The sequence below is a fragment of the Heloderma suspectum genome, chromosome 15 (genome assembly GCF_057233095.1).
Source record: "Heloderma suspectum isolate Gila_16-S chromosome 15, 16-S_ref, whole genome shotgun sequence".
NCBI lineage: Eukaryota > Metazoa > Chordata > Lepidosauria > Squamata > Helodermatidae > Heloderma > Heloderma suspectum.
The window spans coordinates 22,092,918-22,110,624 of NC_139472.1; the positions used below are offsets into that span (position 1 = coordinate 22,092,918).

General features: G+C 51.4%; 1 protein-coding gene across 1 annotated transcript; it reads right to left on the reverse strand.

The window, feature by feature from the left end:
- Positions 1-9,441: 9,441 nt before the first annotated feature.
- On the reverse strand, positions 9,442-16,639 carry HES2 (hes family bHLH transcription factor 2). Its single transcript, XM_084821531.1, has 4 exons — positions 15,797-16,639; positions 15,591-15,686; positions 13,852-13,945; positions 9,442-10,713 (listed from the first exon to the last, which is right to left on the reverse strand). The coding sequence occupies exons 1-4, from the start codon at positions 15,875-15,877 to the stop codon at positions 10,430-10,432; spliced, it is 555 nt and encodes a 184-aa protein (XP_084677657.1). The 5' UTR covers positions 15,878-16,639; the 3' UTR covers positions 9,442-10,429.
- Positions 16,640-17,707: the final 1,068 nt, after the last annotated feature.

Consider the following 17,707-nt stretch of genomic DNA (forward strand, 5'->3'; position numbering starts at 1 on the left):
CTCCCTTGTAGACCATGGGAATGCTGTAGACATCATATACCTCGACTTCAGCAAGGCTTTCGACAAAGTGCCCCATGATATCCTGATGAGCCAACTAGCTCAAAGTGGGCTAGATGAAACAACGATCCGGTGGATCCACAGTTGGCTACAGAATCGGACTCAAAGAGTGCTGATCAATGGGACCTTCTCAAACTGGGGAGAGGTAACGAGTGGGGTACCGCAGGGCTCAGTCCTGGGCCCAGTGCTCTTCCACATTTTTATGAATGACTTGGAGGAGGAGGTGCATGGAATGCTGATCATATTTGCAGATGACACAAAATCGGGCGGGACAGCTAATACTTTGAAAGACAGAAACAAATTCAAAGTGATCTTGATAGACTGGAGTGCTGGGCAGAAAACAACAGAATGACTTTTAATAGGGACAAATGCCAAGTTCTGCACCTAGGAAAAAGAAACCCAATGCACAGTTACAAGATGGGGGATACGTGGCTCAACCACACTACAAGCGAGACGGATCTTGGAATTGTTGCTAATCACAAGCTGAATATGAGCCAACAATGTGATGTGGCTGCAAAAAAGGCAAATGCTATTTCGGGCTGCATTCATAGAAGCATAGTTTCCAAATCCCGGGAAGTACTAGTTCCCCTCTCCTCAGCACTGGTTAGGCCTCATCTGGAGTCCTGTGTCCAGTTCTGGGCACCACACTTGAAGAAGGATGCAGACAAGCTGGAGAGGGTTCAGAGGAGGGCAACAAAGATGATCAGGGGACTGGAAACAAAGCCCTATGAAGAGAGACTGAAAGAACTGGGCATGTTTAGCCTTGAGAAGAGAAGACTGAGGGGAGATATGATAGCACTCTTCAAGTCCTTGAAAGGTTGTCACAGAGAAGAAGGCCAGGATCTCTTCTTGATCATCCCAGAGTGCAGGACACGGAATCATGGGCTCAAGTTACAGGAAGCCAGATTCCGGCTGAACATCAGGAAAAACTTCCTGACTGTAAGAGCAATACGACAGTGGAACCAATTACCTGGGGAGGTGGTGGGCTCTCCCACATTGGAGGCCTTCAAGACGAGGCTGGACAGCCATTTGTCAGGGATGCTCTGACCTGGATTCCTGCATTGAGCAGGGGGTTGGACTCGATGGCTTTGTAGGCCCCTTCCAACCCTACTATTCTATGATTCTATGATTCTATGACATTCCTATGACAATTATGGCAAATCACTTATTAAGGTTTTAATAGGGCCATCCTGAAACAGGAAAAAAGAATCAAGACAAAATAGGGGTAATGGTTTCCCCGGGTCAGAGACCCAGGAACAAAATGGGGTAGTTCCTGCTGGTAAGCTGGAAGAGCTGGCACGCAAGCTGTGCACATGCATATGAAATTATGCAGGCAGCACCCCACTATGAGCTAGTTGAGATCTCTGTGAACCACAGGCATGATCAGTGGTGCAGCTAGGTAATTTTAGACCCTGAGCGTAATGGTCTTATGGTGGGGGCCCCTTTAGATGGCCTCTTGAAGTACACAGCTGACACCCCCCCCCCATGATTCCACGGTTACAACAGCTTCTACATTCCTGATGTGGCAGAACAACTTAATTTTTTGCCCAGCCTGATTTCTAGAACACTTAAGCCAATACACCATCATGACTACAGGAATAAAATGGCATTTGCTTCTGCTGCCCTCTTCGCTTGCTGTGTTGCTCTGGGGTTCTGTCAGGGCCCAGTCAGGAATAGATTCTTTGGGTTACCACAATGAAACGACACCACTTGTGCAAAAAGATGACTATTGGTAGAAAATGGATGCAGAATATATATACAAGGAAAGATCACACCTCCCCTCAGTTGACAAGGCAGGCACCCGTGTCACAAGCTGTTCTGTCTCTCCGAGTCCCCAGGACAGATGGGGAAGCCGCTCTTCAGGACCGCAAGGTTGTCTGGGCTGGTAGCATGCATGTTCCTCCTTAGAGCGAGACCAGTTGGTCTGCTCTTCGCACAAGCCCATAGAGGCTTCTCTCTCTAAGTTCAGTAGCTGACAGGTTCCACAGACATAGGAGAAGGGGGGCCTCCCTCACTCGGAGCATCCAACTTGGGAACCTAATTGCAAAGAAAGTCCTCTAGCTTTGCAGAGGGGGGTGGGGGAAATGGAAGCCCTCCAGCTCATGGGTGAGATGAGGTAACCAGGCACATACACAGTTGTTGACATATGAAACTGCACTCGCTTGATACCAGTTAGAAGTATGCGAGAGGCTCACTACAGCAGCAGCACCCCCCCCCCCAATCAAGGGGCGTACTTTGTTAGCTAAAGCCTGCTAAACCCTACAAACGGTGTTAAACTACGCAGGTCTGTATGCATTTAGGGACTCTGTGAAGTCCACATTTGCTGCTCACCAACCCACCAGCTACATTTGCTGCCCTCTGGATGGATTTTGGGCCCCAAGGTCTGGCTCTAGCTGCACCACTGAGCAGTGCGATCACTGTGTCAGGGCTGTCCCCAGCGAGGCAGAGAGCAGCAGCTGCCTGGGGCAGTGAGACAGATGCACCTGGCCACGTGGGCCTGGCGGGGGCAAGGCAGGGCTCTACTTTCCCACGCTGCTCTACCCAGAAGTTGACAGCTGGATCCCAGGCTCCCTCGGGTGCTGGGGGCCTCGCCCAGTTCCTTGGGCCTCGCCCAGTTCCTTGGAACCACTGAGCGAAACTGTTGACTCACTCACCGCGAGCCATGTGGGTGGCAGAGCAGCTCGCCTCCCCAGAACGTGCCTGGGCAGCTTGCGACAGGGCTGCAGACACAGCCAGTGACTCACGTCCAGAAAGGAAGGCACTTGGGGGAGGGGGAGGACCTGGAGATCTTGGGGGCTGCACGCACCAGACCCAGCTCAAGGGGAAGGAGTGATGGCCCATCGGGCAGCTGCACGGGGCGGCAGGAGTCGGGAGCCAATTGGCAAAATCTTCTAGGGCAGCCTTCCCCAGCCTGGTGCCTTCCAGATGTGTTGGACTACAACTCCCAGCATTCCCAGCCTGCTATGGGAGTTGCAGTCGTCCAACGCATCTGGAGGTCAAAATTACCTAGGTCCAGCACCCCGATGCCCCAGGAAAAGATTGCTTTGGACTATGACTCCCATGGTTCCTTACCATCGGCCATGCTGCCTGTTAGTGATGGGATCTGTAGTCCAAAACATCTAGAGGGCACCAGTTTGCCTAACCCTAGTTTAGCTCCAAGCCCTGGAACAGCCTTGCCCAACCTAGACCCCTGCAGAGGTTTTGGACTGCAAGACAGATGCCTGAAAAAAAGTGTTGCCAGACACCTTTGGGAAGGACTTTATTTCCTCAGGGGCCACTTTTCTCCAAATGTATTGCAAAGAGTTTTTCAGATGCTTCTTCTGTCTTGAAATGCATTTTAGGTTTTTTCAGGCACCTGAGAATATTTCGTCTTCTGGTTTGGGACACGTAAGTGCCTTCCCCTCCTCCTGGGAATGGAGGGTTGGGGGAAGGCCACCAGGTTGAGGAAGGTTGCTGTATAAGGTGTGGACCTGCCATCTGGGGCTATTCCCCCCCCCATGAGGGCAACTGAGGCTGTGTGTTCCTACTCTGCAGGGTTAGAGTGCACAACTCCTCCTCCTCTCTCTCTCTTAAATGACAACGACAAAAGTCATTTTAGCAGGTGCAGCTTGTTCCGTCCAGGGCCGGAGGAGAGAAAAGCTCCACCAGCTGAACTTCCATCTCTAACATTGCTGTCAAAGGGTCAGCAGCTGCTTCTGGGACTGTCTCAGGTGGTTCCCTTACATGTCTGTGCACAGTAGAGGGTCTAAAAGGTGGGCTCAATGTGAGATTACTGGCACTAGGTCCTTTCTGCACTTTCAGAGGTGAATGGAGGTGTTACTGTCCTTCAGCCAGAGGTGAAGAAGCAGGTGGGGAAATTGGAGAGGTGATGCATTTGGTCATAAGAAGCCGTCTGAATGTAATCCAGCATACTTCTTTGCCTCTGGGAGGCCCACAAGCAGGGCATGACAGGAACACCTCCCCCCCCTCCCCAAACACACTGTTACCCCCCAGCATCTGATACTCAGAGTTACATAGGCCTCTCAACCTGGCTGCTGAGAACCTTTCCATGGCCAGATCAGATGTCTCTAGGAATGGGGGCAGCTGGCGCACTAGCCTCTGTTGTGCAAACACACTCCTGGGCATCACTGGAACCTGAGCATCCAGGGTCAGGGCCAAGTCCAGAAGTACACCCAAACTGCGAGCCTGAGTCTTCAGGGGGAGTGAATCCCATCCAGCACAGGCTGAGTCCCTGTTCTGTGATCTGCCTTTCGACTAACCAGGAGCACCTCTGTCCTGTCTGGATTAAGCTTCAGTGTGTTTGCCCTCATCCTGTCTTTTGTCTGTCTTAAATATCTCCTGCTGGTTTCTTTGGATGACTCCAAGTTCTAGTATTAGGAAAGGAGGGTGGGGGAAGCATAGCTCTCTCTTTTTTCCATACCATGTCTAATTTTGCATGCCTTTTCCAGAGGGCTCAGCTCCTCCGCCACTCTCTCGCTTTCCCTTGCTGTCTCTGGTTGGGAAATAGCTTTGCAGTAGCCCAAGGTTTTCAGGAAAGGAAGCAAGGAGAGGTAAACAACTGGTAATTAAGTGATTACATCAAGTCAACTCTGCTCCAGTTTAGGGCTGAGCATTGGAGCCCAGCAGCAGGATGATATGCACTGCATGATGTTTCAGCCTCTCTCGTTCTTTGCCGCTGGGCATCCATTGTTTCTGCTAAATGAGTCTCTTGTGCCCTGTAAAATTTGGGACAGAACCTAACTTATGATTTATAATTTGGTATCCAGAGAATTTAGGGCAGCCTTGCCCAACGGGGTGTCTTACAGATGCTTTGGACCACCACTCCCATCAGCCACATCCAGCATGGGCAATGGTCAGGGGTGATGGGAGCTGTAGTCCAAAACATCAGGAGGGCACCAGATTGGGCTGATCTTGAGGCTATATATATAAGAAAGTTTCTTCTAGTCCTCATGCAGTTGAGATCCATTTGAAACTGGGTTGGTAGAGACGGTCCTCCCCTTCAGAACTAAATGAATGGCAGGGTTCACTGGGGAGAGGTGCTGGTGGCAGGCCCTCAAGGGTTTTATAGATCAGAACTAGCACCTTAAATCACACCCAGAAAACCACGGAGAACTGGTGCAAGTGTCTGAAAACTGAGTCCTTGTGGTTTTCCCTACCGGTTCCCATCTGAACCGCCCTGCTAAGGCCAAATCAAAACTCAGCCCCTGGACCACAAGGTCTGGAGCAGGCTGAGGTCAGAAACACAGCAGTACCATTCAGAAACGAGGGTGGTCCAAAGAGCAAAGTCTTGAGTGAGGCCAGGGGGCCAAGCATAGTGAAGCAGCCCAGAAGCAAGCCCACTCCGAGAAGCAGGCACCCAAGATCTCCAGTGCAGGCGCGTGGCTCTGAGCTGAGAGACATGGGCAGTTTCTGCAGCAATCAGAGCACAGCTGAAGGCTTACATAGGCTGTTCCCCTGGACTCTGCCCAGGGCCAGCTCCATGTGCTTAGTTCTGCTCTCAAAGAGCCTTTCACTCCCCAGGATCCCCTTACTGATGAGTAGCACTGTTACTCTGGGCTTTCAGGCATGCGCTTCTTTGCTGGGTGGCCACCTTCTGGCATCTAAGTTCTCTGGCGCCGGAAGGCAATTCTGCCTCCCTCTCTGGCTTGGAAGGGTGAGCCGGGGACTCACCCCAAGGCGCCTCCCAGGACATCCTCCGGAGACAGGCCTGGCATGATTTCTCCCTGGACATGGGTGGGGGGGTCCTTTCTGGTCAGTGCCAGAGCTAAGGGGCTCAGTCTGTCCGCCCCCCGGTCTCCTGGCTCTGGGTGTTCTGGGTCTTCACCTGAAGAGAGTCATTCTGGGTCAGCCCAGAGCCAGACACAACAAGAACAGATGGATCTGCCTTATGATGAGTCTAACCATCGCTCCATGTAGTCCAACAGTGCCCCACCTCCGCAGCCAAAGTGTTTCCCAGTTCTACCACCTGGTGTCCTTTTTTAATGGAGATGCCGGGGACTGAACCGGGGACCTTTGGCTGGCAAAGCAGGGGGTCTACCCCAGAGCTGTGGTTGCCAATCATCCACTTGATTTAGATAACAATAAAGGAGCTTTGGGTGACTGGGAGTGTCTGGCTGCGGTTCGCTGCCACGACGACACATGCTTGGCAGTCTCCGTCACCAGGCAGCTGTTCCCGAATCTCCTGACTGCCTGCTGATCAAGCACTTTCACAGTGCCAACAGGTGAAGGGATGAACCTGTGCCTTCTTGGCCCAGGCTCCTGTCTCTTGGCACAGATGTCTCTTTCAATTAATGGATTTCAAAACCAGCCAGGACCCTGTCACCTCGACCACAGACTTCGGATGAGCTCACACATGCATATTCTCTACTCTTGACAATGCGGCAATCCAAGGGACAATGCAAATGTGAGTGGTGCTCTCTAGCTGTGGGGTCGATCCGCTGCCCAGAACCGACTCTACTGTCACCAAGCCTAGAGAAATCAAGTGTGGTTGTTTGTGCCGGCGCGATGTCAAATTGGGTCCAAATCCGCACTCTCTAACTTTATTCATGCACAGTATGTCTTTGATCCTGGCTTGCCTTCTGCTCTCAGTTTTGAGCTCTGTTCCAGTGCTGCTGTCTATAACCACCACCACCACCACCAGATTATCAGCACCTCCATTTTTTCTGCCAGTGTCTGCTCCTATTGGCTCAGTTGTTTAATCTACGCTTGCATATCATCAGCTGCCTTGAAATCCTGTAGGGATGAAATCTCTCCGCCCTCCCTCCACACACACACCTTTAACAATGTTGCTTCTGTTACTTTTGCTTACAGCCCCTGTTTCCAAAGCTTCTGATAGTCGAAGCACTTTTTAAAAAGTTAAGATGGGAGGCGTGCTTCGCTTCCACATCCTTAAAGGCTGACTTTCCGAAAGTGTGGCGAGAAGAAGTACTGGCCCAAAAGGACAGTGCTGGTGTCAAAGGTCAGCGTGGTTGGGCACCTGTGGAGGGCCCATGCTGCAGCAGAGGCCCACTGACAAGAGCCCCCTGGACTTGCTTCTCCTCTTCCTCTTTGCAACCTGCTTGCTTGCAAGCGGGAGCCGTGATGAGAAAGAGGGTGAATAGCAAGAGCAGCTGGTAACCATGGAGTTGAGAAGGGGACCCATGGAGGGAGGGGGCCCGTGGAGGGTGTCTTGCCCAAGGGCCCTCCAAAACCTGGAGCTGGCATTGCACACAGAAGTACCCCTACCCCTGTGCTCTGGGCAAGTCCCGACTCATGACTGGAAGGAGGCCAGCCCAGATCAGTGACTCTTGCAGGGACTCAAGGGGCAGTCTCCTCTCAGGAGAGTACATTCTGCTGCATTTCTGAAATGGAATAATTAATCCGAACACACCCAGTGCAGAGATGGGGCAGAATTATCTGGCATCAGCCGAGGCGGTTTCAGAGGAAGCCAGGCAAAAACAGAGTTTCATGCAGAGATGTGGCAGGCAGCCTCCTCTTTGAGTGGATGTGTTGTGTTCATGGGAATTAGGCACTAGAATTAGGCATGCCCAACCCCACTGAAGTCCATGGGCATCAGCATGCCTAACGCTGAATAGCAGCTGGCTGTTTAATTTGATTAATTAAAAGGCATGCACGTCTGCACAGTTTGAAAATGACAGCCTTAACCAACTGCCCTCGGGAGGTGGATGAGGAAATGATCGAAATGGAGCCGTGGCACTCTCTCCCTGGGAAGGCGACTGCAGGATTCCTGCCTGGGGAGTGACGGTGTGAGGAGGATCTTCTCTGTCACCCCCCACACCCACACAAATATGTGGTTAGCGACGGAGTTCAGTACCAGGAACGTGCAAGTCTGGAGACAAGACAGGGCAAGGCTGCGGGGTAGTGGAACTCCCTGAGGTTCCCAGATGCCGTTGACGGGGCATGTCTGGGCAACCAGTGCAACGCCTGGGCTCAGGGGTAGCTGCCAAGCAAAACCCAGCCATGAACTCACCCCCCCCCACATCCCCCACATCCAATATAGGGATACTGGCCTGCCTTAAGGAAAGGCTGACTGAGATAACATCGGCCCACCTTACAGGGCTGATGTAAGGACAACAAGTGGCATGTGAGAAGCACTGAAGTCTGCAGATGCAGAGCTAACTCTGTGTGTTCTTAAAAGCATTTGAGAAATTCCTATGAGGATCTGTCAGTTTTTAGTCATGGTAGCAAAATGGATGTCCTGACACTGTCGCTGAGCACCAGTTGCTGGAGCGAGGTGTACGCGCGCACGTGTGTTGTTTTCCCGTCCTGCTGCTTATGGGTTCCCAGGATACTAAATTAAATAGAACTTTAGTCTGATCAAGCAGCGTTGAGTTGCCTGTTGTTTTTCCTGGATGGATGGATGGACGGACGGACGGACAGAATGAAACAAGTTGATTAAGTGGAAAACTTATGTCTCAACCGTCTGGTATTTTTTCTTCTGAAAATCACCCCTCCTCCATCTATACTTCCCCCAGCTGGGGAAAAGATACCATTACCAGTATCTTTTTCCTTGCAGGTGCAAATTCCATGCATGTGTGTTGCACTGATTTTCAAGAAAGGAACACTCTCCTGTTTCCACTACAGATTGCAGCCTCTAGAGCCATATTCTGCTTTATAAATGAAAAACAGGGAAATGTACGTGTATCTCCATATCAGGTGCAATGTGGTGTCCTTTCTTTTAACTGGCTTACACATGCCTGAAACCCAGACCCTCTCACATAGGAGCCTATCTCAAAAAGTACTCTGTGCACACTCAGAGGCACTGTATTCCTTTACCTGTCCCAAGGCTGATACCTGGCATAAGTAGGACAGAGCTAAATTATGCCCTAAGAGCTGAGAGAGACTCTTCTGCTGACCCTCACATCACCACCAGTGCCAGCCATTATAACGTTGTCTTCTCTGGACACAAATTACAACTGTTGGGACAATTCATCCTTTAGTGCAGGGGTGCTGGGTTCCAAATCTGGCCCTCTGGGGTCCCCTTTCCCTCAACTGCCAATCATTTGGTGGTTTCTCAGCTTTGCTGGAGTCAGGGCTATGCATGTTTAGAAAGAAAAAAGTCCTACAATTCCCAGCATTCCCCAGCTGGTATGGCTGCCTGGGGCATGCTGGGGATTATAAGTCTTTTTTCTGTCTAAATTTATATAGGATTGCACATTTAGTGTCTGCTGGAGCAGGACAGACAAATTTTAAATATCCAAGAACATGCTGTGGACAAATTCCTGGGGAAACAATATATTGCAAATGACCACTATGTTATTAAGAAGAGCATTCTATATTATAAGAGCTCCCTGGACTAGAACAGGAAGATTAAAAATATATAGGATGTATCCCACACTGAGGAATCTCTGTTAAAATACTGATAAAATTACACATTTTTTTTTTAACAAATCATGACTTTTTTATTGTGTATCAAACTTACTACAATATACAAGATTAAAGTGCTGTTGGATCTTTGGCTCAGGCTGTGCCGGATTTGTGCAAGTCACAGACCAGATGAGAAAGACAATTGAGACCGTGGGTTTACTGCCATTTGTTCCTACCCCCCGCCCGCCTGCTCCTGCTGGGGCCCCAAAGCCTGTGGGGAGGAGGAAAGGAGACTTCTGGACAAACGAACAGGGGCCAGAAAGTGCCCAAAGTTCTTGATATTGCCCAGATACAAAACTAAATAGCTGTATTCCATGTTGGTAGCTGACTGTGAATGACACTGGAGGCACCTCTGTCTCTCTCACGCACTCACACACTTGCATGCACGCACGCACATTCATTTGTTGAATCTGTGCGAGAGTGCCCACCCTCACAGCCCATCCTGTGTGTTTCTGCACATCCCTCCTCTAGGTATGCCTCCATGACTGGAAGTGTCTAGGACTATCAGAAGCTGTCTTATACTGAATGAGACAGTTCGTCTGCCTTGTTTGGTATTACTGGTGGCAACTCTCTGGGGTTTCAGACAGGAGACTTTTTCCAGCCCTAGATGGGAATGTCAGGGATTGAAACTGGGGCCTTGTAGATGCTCTATCACTGACCTGCAGACCTTCTCTAAAAATGAAAATGAACACAGGAAGCTGCCATGCAGAGACACAACATGCAGCCTCATCAGAGGGCAGAACATTCGAATGTGTCAGGAGTGACTGAGTGACCCAAGTCACAACAGAAGGCAGAGGCTGGACAGAAGTATCTGCTCTCCGCTGAGGCTGGCTGGAAAGCCAGAGCAGTGAATCACACAGAGGTGCAGGGCACACCCTCTTCTGCAGGTGGGTGCTTCTCATGGGCACGTTAGCAATCCTCTCGCAGCGTAGGACCATGCCCCAGTGCCCCACGGGGAACTGTTTGCCATGTCGAAAAAGTCACACGCCGCTGGCCTTCGGTGGCTCTACCAGGGTCTCCAGAGGGTTGAGGCTTGCACCACAGGGAAGTGTGGGGAAAAGGCTTCCTGGGCCATCCTGGCTGGGTGCAGGGACAGCCCCGCCCGCCCTGCCTGGGGCCAGTCCGTGGGGCGGGGGCCATCGCGGAGCCAGGCGCGCTCTTCGCTGAGCTGCTGGAGATGCTCCAGGAGGCTGCTGCAGGCGTCTCGGGTCAGGAGGTTGCATTTGGGCAGGAGGGCCGTGAGGCGGGACAGGCAGGCGTGGTAGCCTTCGCAGTAGCTGTCGGCGGAGCCTGCGGGAGAGAGACCTGGTCACCAACCAGCCTCAGCGTGCCTCCCTCCACCCCGTCCCTCTGGCCCCGCCACGCAGGACCCAGCTTCTAGACCTGGGGCAAATCCTAGAAGGAGGCTGAGTACTGGCTCACCTGCCACTCATGTGGGGCAGCCTGAGAAATGCAGGGCAGACAGACGTCAGAACACACGAGAAGTTGCCCTACATATCATGGCCTTCACCACGGCACAGGCGCTAGCAACCTCAAGACTGGACTGCTGCAGTGTGCCCCATGTGGGGCTGCCCTTAAAGTGGGTGCGGAAGCTGGAGCTCGTGCAGAGCGCAGCAGCTCGGCTGTTGTCGGGTTGCACGCTCCCCCTTTTCAGCATGCTGCCCCTTTGCCGAGGGCCCGGCCCCAGCTGCCTATTCACTTCTGGGCCAGGTTTAAGGTTTTGGTACCAGTATACAAAGCCCTAAACAACTTGGGACCAGGATACCTGCGAGAGCACCTTCTCCCTTCTCAACCTGTCCCGTCACTGAGGTCATCCTGCTCCTGGTGGTTCTGCATGGACCCACAGCTCGACTGGAGTCCACCCAGAGAAGAGCCTTCAATGTGGTGGCCCCTTCCTATGGAACTCCCTGCCTCTGGAGGTCAGGCAGGCACCCACACTGTGTTGTTTTTGGCGCCTCCTGAAAACATCTTTATTTCAAGAAGCCTTCCTTGATTGACCAGCCGCAGTTTTTATTGCTACTGTGTTTTTAGACACATTTTTGATATGGTATCTTATTCTTTTTATCCTCTACTGTTCACTGCTCCAGAATCTGTTCAGATGTGGAGCAGTATATAAATATTGTAAATAAAGAAATAAAACAAATATCACAGCCATTACTAGGCACTCAAAAGATGTGGAGCTCAGGCACATAGGTCACAAATATGCCTATGCTGATTTATATCTACATATGCAAATTTAGAAATAATTGCTAGGATTTATTTAAATTTCACAGGAGGCAAAGACAGCGCATTACTTTCTCATCCAAATCCTGTCAAATAAAATAAATTCTCCAATTAATTTGCATCCTGACCCAGATCTGAAACCAATGGAAATTGTTTTTCCCCCCTAAGCTTAATTGTCATGCAGGGGAAGATTGCGGGGGGGGGGGTATTGCAGCTGAGAGAGGGAAGGGTTAACTCTCCCCTTCCCTCCCTCAGCTGCAATCCCCCTTGAAAATTGCCCCCTGCATGGCAATTACATTGAGGGAGAAAAAACTTCCACTGCCACCAATGGACACTCACGGTTCTGTGGAGAATATCCCTGTCCCTGGGAGATAGATTTGGAGCCCAGGACCGGTGAGCTCAGACCTAGCAACATATCATGGAAGGTGAAGGAGTGTCAGCACAATGATTCTAATGTGTCACTCCATCTTGTCTTGGCATTTTTATTTACTCTGTGATTCAAAGGCCAAACCTACAGACTCTAGAATGTACATGTAATTTAAACCTGGCTCACTTTCTTCTGCCTTTTAAACAGCATTAACAACATTTCCCTGGGAAACATGTCAGAATGAAATGCGTTCTTTGGAAAACTAGGCCCGTCCAAGGGATTAAAAGGTCTTTAGGGTGCAATCCTATGCATGTTTAGACAGAAAAATGTCCTGCAACATGGCTGGCTGGGGCATGCTGGGAGTTGCAGGACATTTATCTGTCTAAACATGCATAGTATTGCACCCTTAACTGATTGATCCTTTGCCCTCCAACCAATTAATCAATCAAGGTTGCAATCCAATACACACTTACCTGGGAGTAAACCCCATTGAACTCAGTGGAACTTATTTCCAAGTAGGTATGCACAGGATTGCAGTATGGCTGTCCAAAATGATAGGTGCCTTTTTGAAATAAGAAAGAATACAGTAATCTGCACTAGCCTTTCTTTTTCATGGCACATCACATGAACAAGTTCTGCTTAACCTCCTGCACCCAGTGGGGCTAACAGAAAACTAACAGAGAGCTTCGGCTATTGGGCGGTATAGAAATGAAATACATATGCAAACAAACCAACCCCCTGCTTCCCTCGCTAACCTCTCTTCCCAGGTCCCTTTGAAGGAAGCTATGGTACTTCAACTGGCATAAATACGATATATGTTTGCTCAGATTACTCCTCCCTGAAACCCATTTCAGCAACACAGAGGACATGGCAAGTTTAACAAGGCACAACGCTGAAAGTGAGGCATGTATTGCACAGGTCTCATCCAGGCCTTGCATCTCCTTCTGTTATCTTCCACAGTGCCAGTGTGAGACTGTGTGGTCCTTGGGAACAGAGACCTACCTACGTTTGGCTCAAGAGACTGCGTAAAGCACCATGGACATACACCAGGCTGCCCCAACCAGGTGTCCTCCTGATGGTTTGGACCCATTAGTCCTTGCAAAGCATGGCAGTGGTCAGGAATGCTGGGAGCTGCAGTCCAAAATGTCTAGAGGGCGCAAGGTTGGGGGAAGGCTAATACAAGATGGATGGTGGTAGCGCATATGGCCAAAAGATGGCCAGGCAATGATGCTTTCCAAAGGAACCATTTACGTATAATGCAGGTTCAAGTGTTCTGCCAGGGATGATCTTATGAACCTCCTTTTAACTGAGTCAGGTCATTGGTCCATTTAGCCCAGTCTTGTCTGCACAAACTGGCAGCCCATGTGGCCGCGACAACTTCCCCAACCTGGCACCCTCCAGCTGTGTTGGATGGCAGCTTCTATTATTCCTAGCCAGCATGCTACCTGGGAACGATGAGAGAGGAAGTCCCAACACACCTCACTGGCTGGGGTCCTCTCTCAGCCCTGCTTCCCAGGTTTCTCTATCTGGAAGTGCCAAGGACTGAACCTGGAAACTATTGTGTGCAAAACGTGTGCTCAGCCTCCCTGCCAAGATCCCCATCCTTGGTGTACATTGCCCCACCCCACCCTCCTTTGGAGAGAAAGCTCCATCCAGCTTCTCTCCTCTGCCACCTGCTCTAGGCTGGTTCTCACAACTTTGTCCCTAGTTCAGAAGTGGTCGCATGCACACCTGAACAGGCCACCACAGGCGGAATGAATGCCAGTCATTTGCTACAGTGGGTCTGTCCACTCACTGATCTGTTAGCCACACACCTGTGCAAAGGGCAGGTCACTCACCAGGGACTGAGGCATGGGGGTCTGGAAGATCCTTGAGGAACTGGACGGTCATCTCTAAGATATCGGCCTTCTCCAGCTTGGAATAGCGAGAACTCTGGCGAGGAAGGCAGAAAAGGTCATTTCCAGATGCTCAAAAGAAACAGTGGACTGGTCATCTGCGTTGCAAGATTTAAAGGTTACATAAAGCCAAAGAACCGTGCCCAGGGAAAACAGGCAAATCACAGGGAACATGGGGAGGGAGTTGAGTTCACAGGCTGGCTGCGGACAGAGGATCCCAAGAGGTCTCACAACAGGAGATGGGGGTTAGGGAACTGCGAGGGCGGGGGCATTAGGTGGACAGTGGCCACAGAGAGATGGAGGTTGCTATGTGTTCAACAGAAGGAAGTAAATCTTCAGACAAGCTCATGGAGGAATTCTACATCATGAATGCAATAAGTGGTGCTTCCAAGCACAGAGGCAGTTTTGCCTCAGAATATATGGTACTTTGTTCCTTCTTGATGCTTATTGTTTTAATACATTTATGTAAATTGTCTTGAGACCTGCACCTGCAAAATGGCATCTGCCTCAAAATGTCAGCCTTTCCCAATGTGGTGTCATCCAGCAGTGGGACTGCAAGTCCCATCATCCCCAGCCAGCATGGCCAATGGCCAACTGCTTGGGGATCTTAGTATATTAAGCACCACAGAAGTATTATAAAACAACAAACAAAAAAGTGAGGCAATAACGAGGTTTTCAACTTTGACTATTCTTTGCGACAGATTAGCTGATGGCAAGTCAGAGGAGGAGGAAAATAAGCAGAGAGGCCTGGTGCCTTTTTCCTGTTCTATCACGGTGGGCGGGATGTGTGTGTTCCTACTTTACACAAGCACTTCCAAAGATAATGCTTCCTCCTCCTTGTTCATGTTTCTTATTAAAATCTAAAAGGCTGCATTTCTGCCTGCTGAAAGATCTTTTCTTCTAGCGAGCTCAACGCACTCTCCAAGTGGAGCCTGTGCAGTCGGAGCCTGTGCAGTCGGAAGCCAGCTCCGCTGTGTTCAAGGGCACTTACTCCGAGGTAAGAACATCAGAAGAGCCCTGCTGGATCAGACCCAGGATCCATCTACTGTAGTCTGGCATCCTGTTCACACAGTGGCCAACCAGCTGCCCCCAGGAAACCCACAAGCAGGACACGAGCGCAACAGCACCCTCCCACCCATGTTCCCCAGCAACTGGTGTACATAGGCTCGCTGCCTCTGGTACTGGAGGTAGCACAGAGCCATCAGGACTAGTAGCCTTCTCTTCCATGAACTTGTCTAATCCCCTTTTAAAGCATTTCAAACTGGTGGCCATCACTACGTCTTGTGGAACGTAGTGCTGTTATGGAACGTAGTACCATAGTTCATGTGCTGTTAAGCCCACGCACAGGATTAAAGCTCTGCCGATCCTAATAAACTGTCTATTATGCTCTGCCCTGCTGCTCTTTGGTTTGTGCATACGCAGCACCCCCCCAACCTAGTGCCCTCCGGATGTCTTGAGTTGCAAGACCCATCATCCTTAGCCAGTATGGCCATGCTGGCTGGGGATGATGGGACTTGCAAGTTCAAGACATCTGGTGGGCAACTGGCTGGGAAGGGCTGCCACTGCACAGACAGGGTCCGCAGGAGCGCTGGCCCTGCAAAATGCCTCCCCCCCCCGCCTCTCTGCCCTCCGCGGGCTGTCCAGGGCAAAGAGGTCCCGGGGCGCCCCAGGAAGCCACTTACGTCCTTGCCGATGAGCGGTAAGATGAGGGTCTTGAGCTGGTTGAGGCTGTCGTTGATGCGCGCCCGACGGCGCTTCTCCATCAGCGGCTTCAGGCTCTGCGGGGGACACGGGGGTCAGTCCGGAGGCCGGGGGGCCGGCAGAGGGAGGGGAGGCATGGGCGGGGACCCCGAGGGCCGCGGGAGAGGCTGCTGCCCCGGGCGCTCACCTTGCGCAGCTCGCTGGGCTTCCTGGCGGCGCTCATCTCGGGACGGTGCCTCGACGGCGCTGCGGAGCCGAGCGGAGACATGGGGCGCGGCGGCGGAGCTGGCGCCGGGAAAGAGCGAGGCGACAGGCTCCGCTCCCCACCCCGCCCGGGCTGCTTTTATGCTGCTGCGCCGCCCCGCCCCTGGGCTGGTGTCGCGCCCCGCAGAGGGACGCCCCCGGCCCCGCACCCATTCCCTCCCCATCTGCTCCCGGCGGCGGGCAAGCGAGCTAATCTGCCCCCCCACACGCACACTCACCCCGCAGGCGCCCCTCCTCCTTTCTGCTCCCCCGCCTTCTGCCTCCAGCTGGCTTAGGAAAGTCCGCCGGGTCGCCAGGGCCACCTTTGCATCCCGTGGACAGTCTCACTGAGGGCAAAGGGAGGGATTTTTTGTGACCAGTCAGCGGTATTTAGTTCATCGTCGTCGTCATTTTATATGCTATGCAATGCTTCAAGAAATTCGACTCCATCTCCTGTGGCTTGAACGGGGACAAAGGTTTTCTCTCTTTTTTTTTCTGGCTCTCCAGCGTTTCGGGAAGGGGAAATTGTCTTGAGACCTGCACCTGCAAAATGGCATCTGCTTCAAAATGTCAGCCTTTCCCAATGTGGTGTCATCCAGCAGTGGGACTGCAAGGTGCCACTTGCAGCACCAAGTGCTTTCCACCAAGGAAAGGCAATTTCTTTCCTTGCTTGGAAATGCCGTTCATTGAACCTGGAACCTTCTGCCTGCAAAATATCTTCTCCCCAATGAGTTAGGCCCCCTCCTCAAAAGAGAGCCTGGTTGTACTTCCCCAAAGAAATACAGACAGAAGTACTTCCTTCTGTCTTTCCTGAGTCTATTGACAATTTAATTTCATTGGACAACACCAGGAGCATGTGTTAATCAGCTCACCAATGGAAGGATCTCTGTGTTCTCACCCCCAACAACTTTGGCCTTTGCAAATAAAGTAATTATCACTGTCTGTAGTTTTTGCATTTCAGTTCCTCCTGACCTCACATGTATATACAGATTTGCAGACTTGAGGTTAACACTTTACAACTTCAAGCAGCTAAGTGTGTGTGGGTCTTCAGTTGTGTAGCCTGTCCCCATGAAATTTACTCAGGAGTAAGTGCCAGAGCTTTGTTCAATGGCATAAATTGGAGTGTTGGTTTTTTGGGGGGTTTTCAGAGACAGAAGGAGAGCCTGTTGGGACTGGGTTTCTCTTTCTTTTTGGTTATGCAAGGGAGAGGCACAGCAAACTGCTAGACAAAGAAGATTTTAAATTCGCATCAACCGAATTTAAGAGGGGGGGTGCCCTTCCTTCCTGCCACTCCAACCCCCACCCCAAGCCAACGTCTCAGAACATCTGTTCAAATTGGAAAGCCAGAAGTAAATGCCCTTTAACACCCCACCCCCACCCCCCATCTCTCGGTCTCTGCGGTGCTTACGCCTCTAGCCGGCGTCCGCCCCGTCGAGAAACGGGGAAGTGTTTTGAGCAGAGTCGCGCGTCTGCCTCGCCTCCAAGCGCTTTTCAGGGAGCTGGCGGGCGCGTGTCAATAGCCCCCAGCCTCTCAACTGGGACCCCTCAATTCCCCCTCTCAGGAAAGCGGGTGGGTGGTGGTGTCTGCATTCTCCTTCTGCCCCTCCCGTTGGGATTAAGCTTTACAAACGTTTGCAGCGTCCTTGACCCCACGGGTGTGTACGTGCGACTTGGGCCCACTTTATCTGCGCTCCCCTCCCCAATTATGCGCTTGGCTGCAGTTTTATTCTTTATTCTCTCCGCTTCCTCCAAACTCCCCCTGAGGTAAACAATTAGGATCTCCCCACACACACATTTGTTTTCCCTACCTCGCAACGCCATGGGGGGGGGGGATTATCTGGCTTTGAGCCACTTG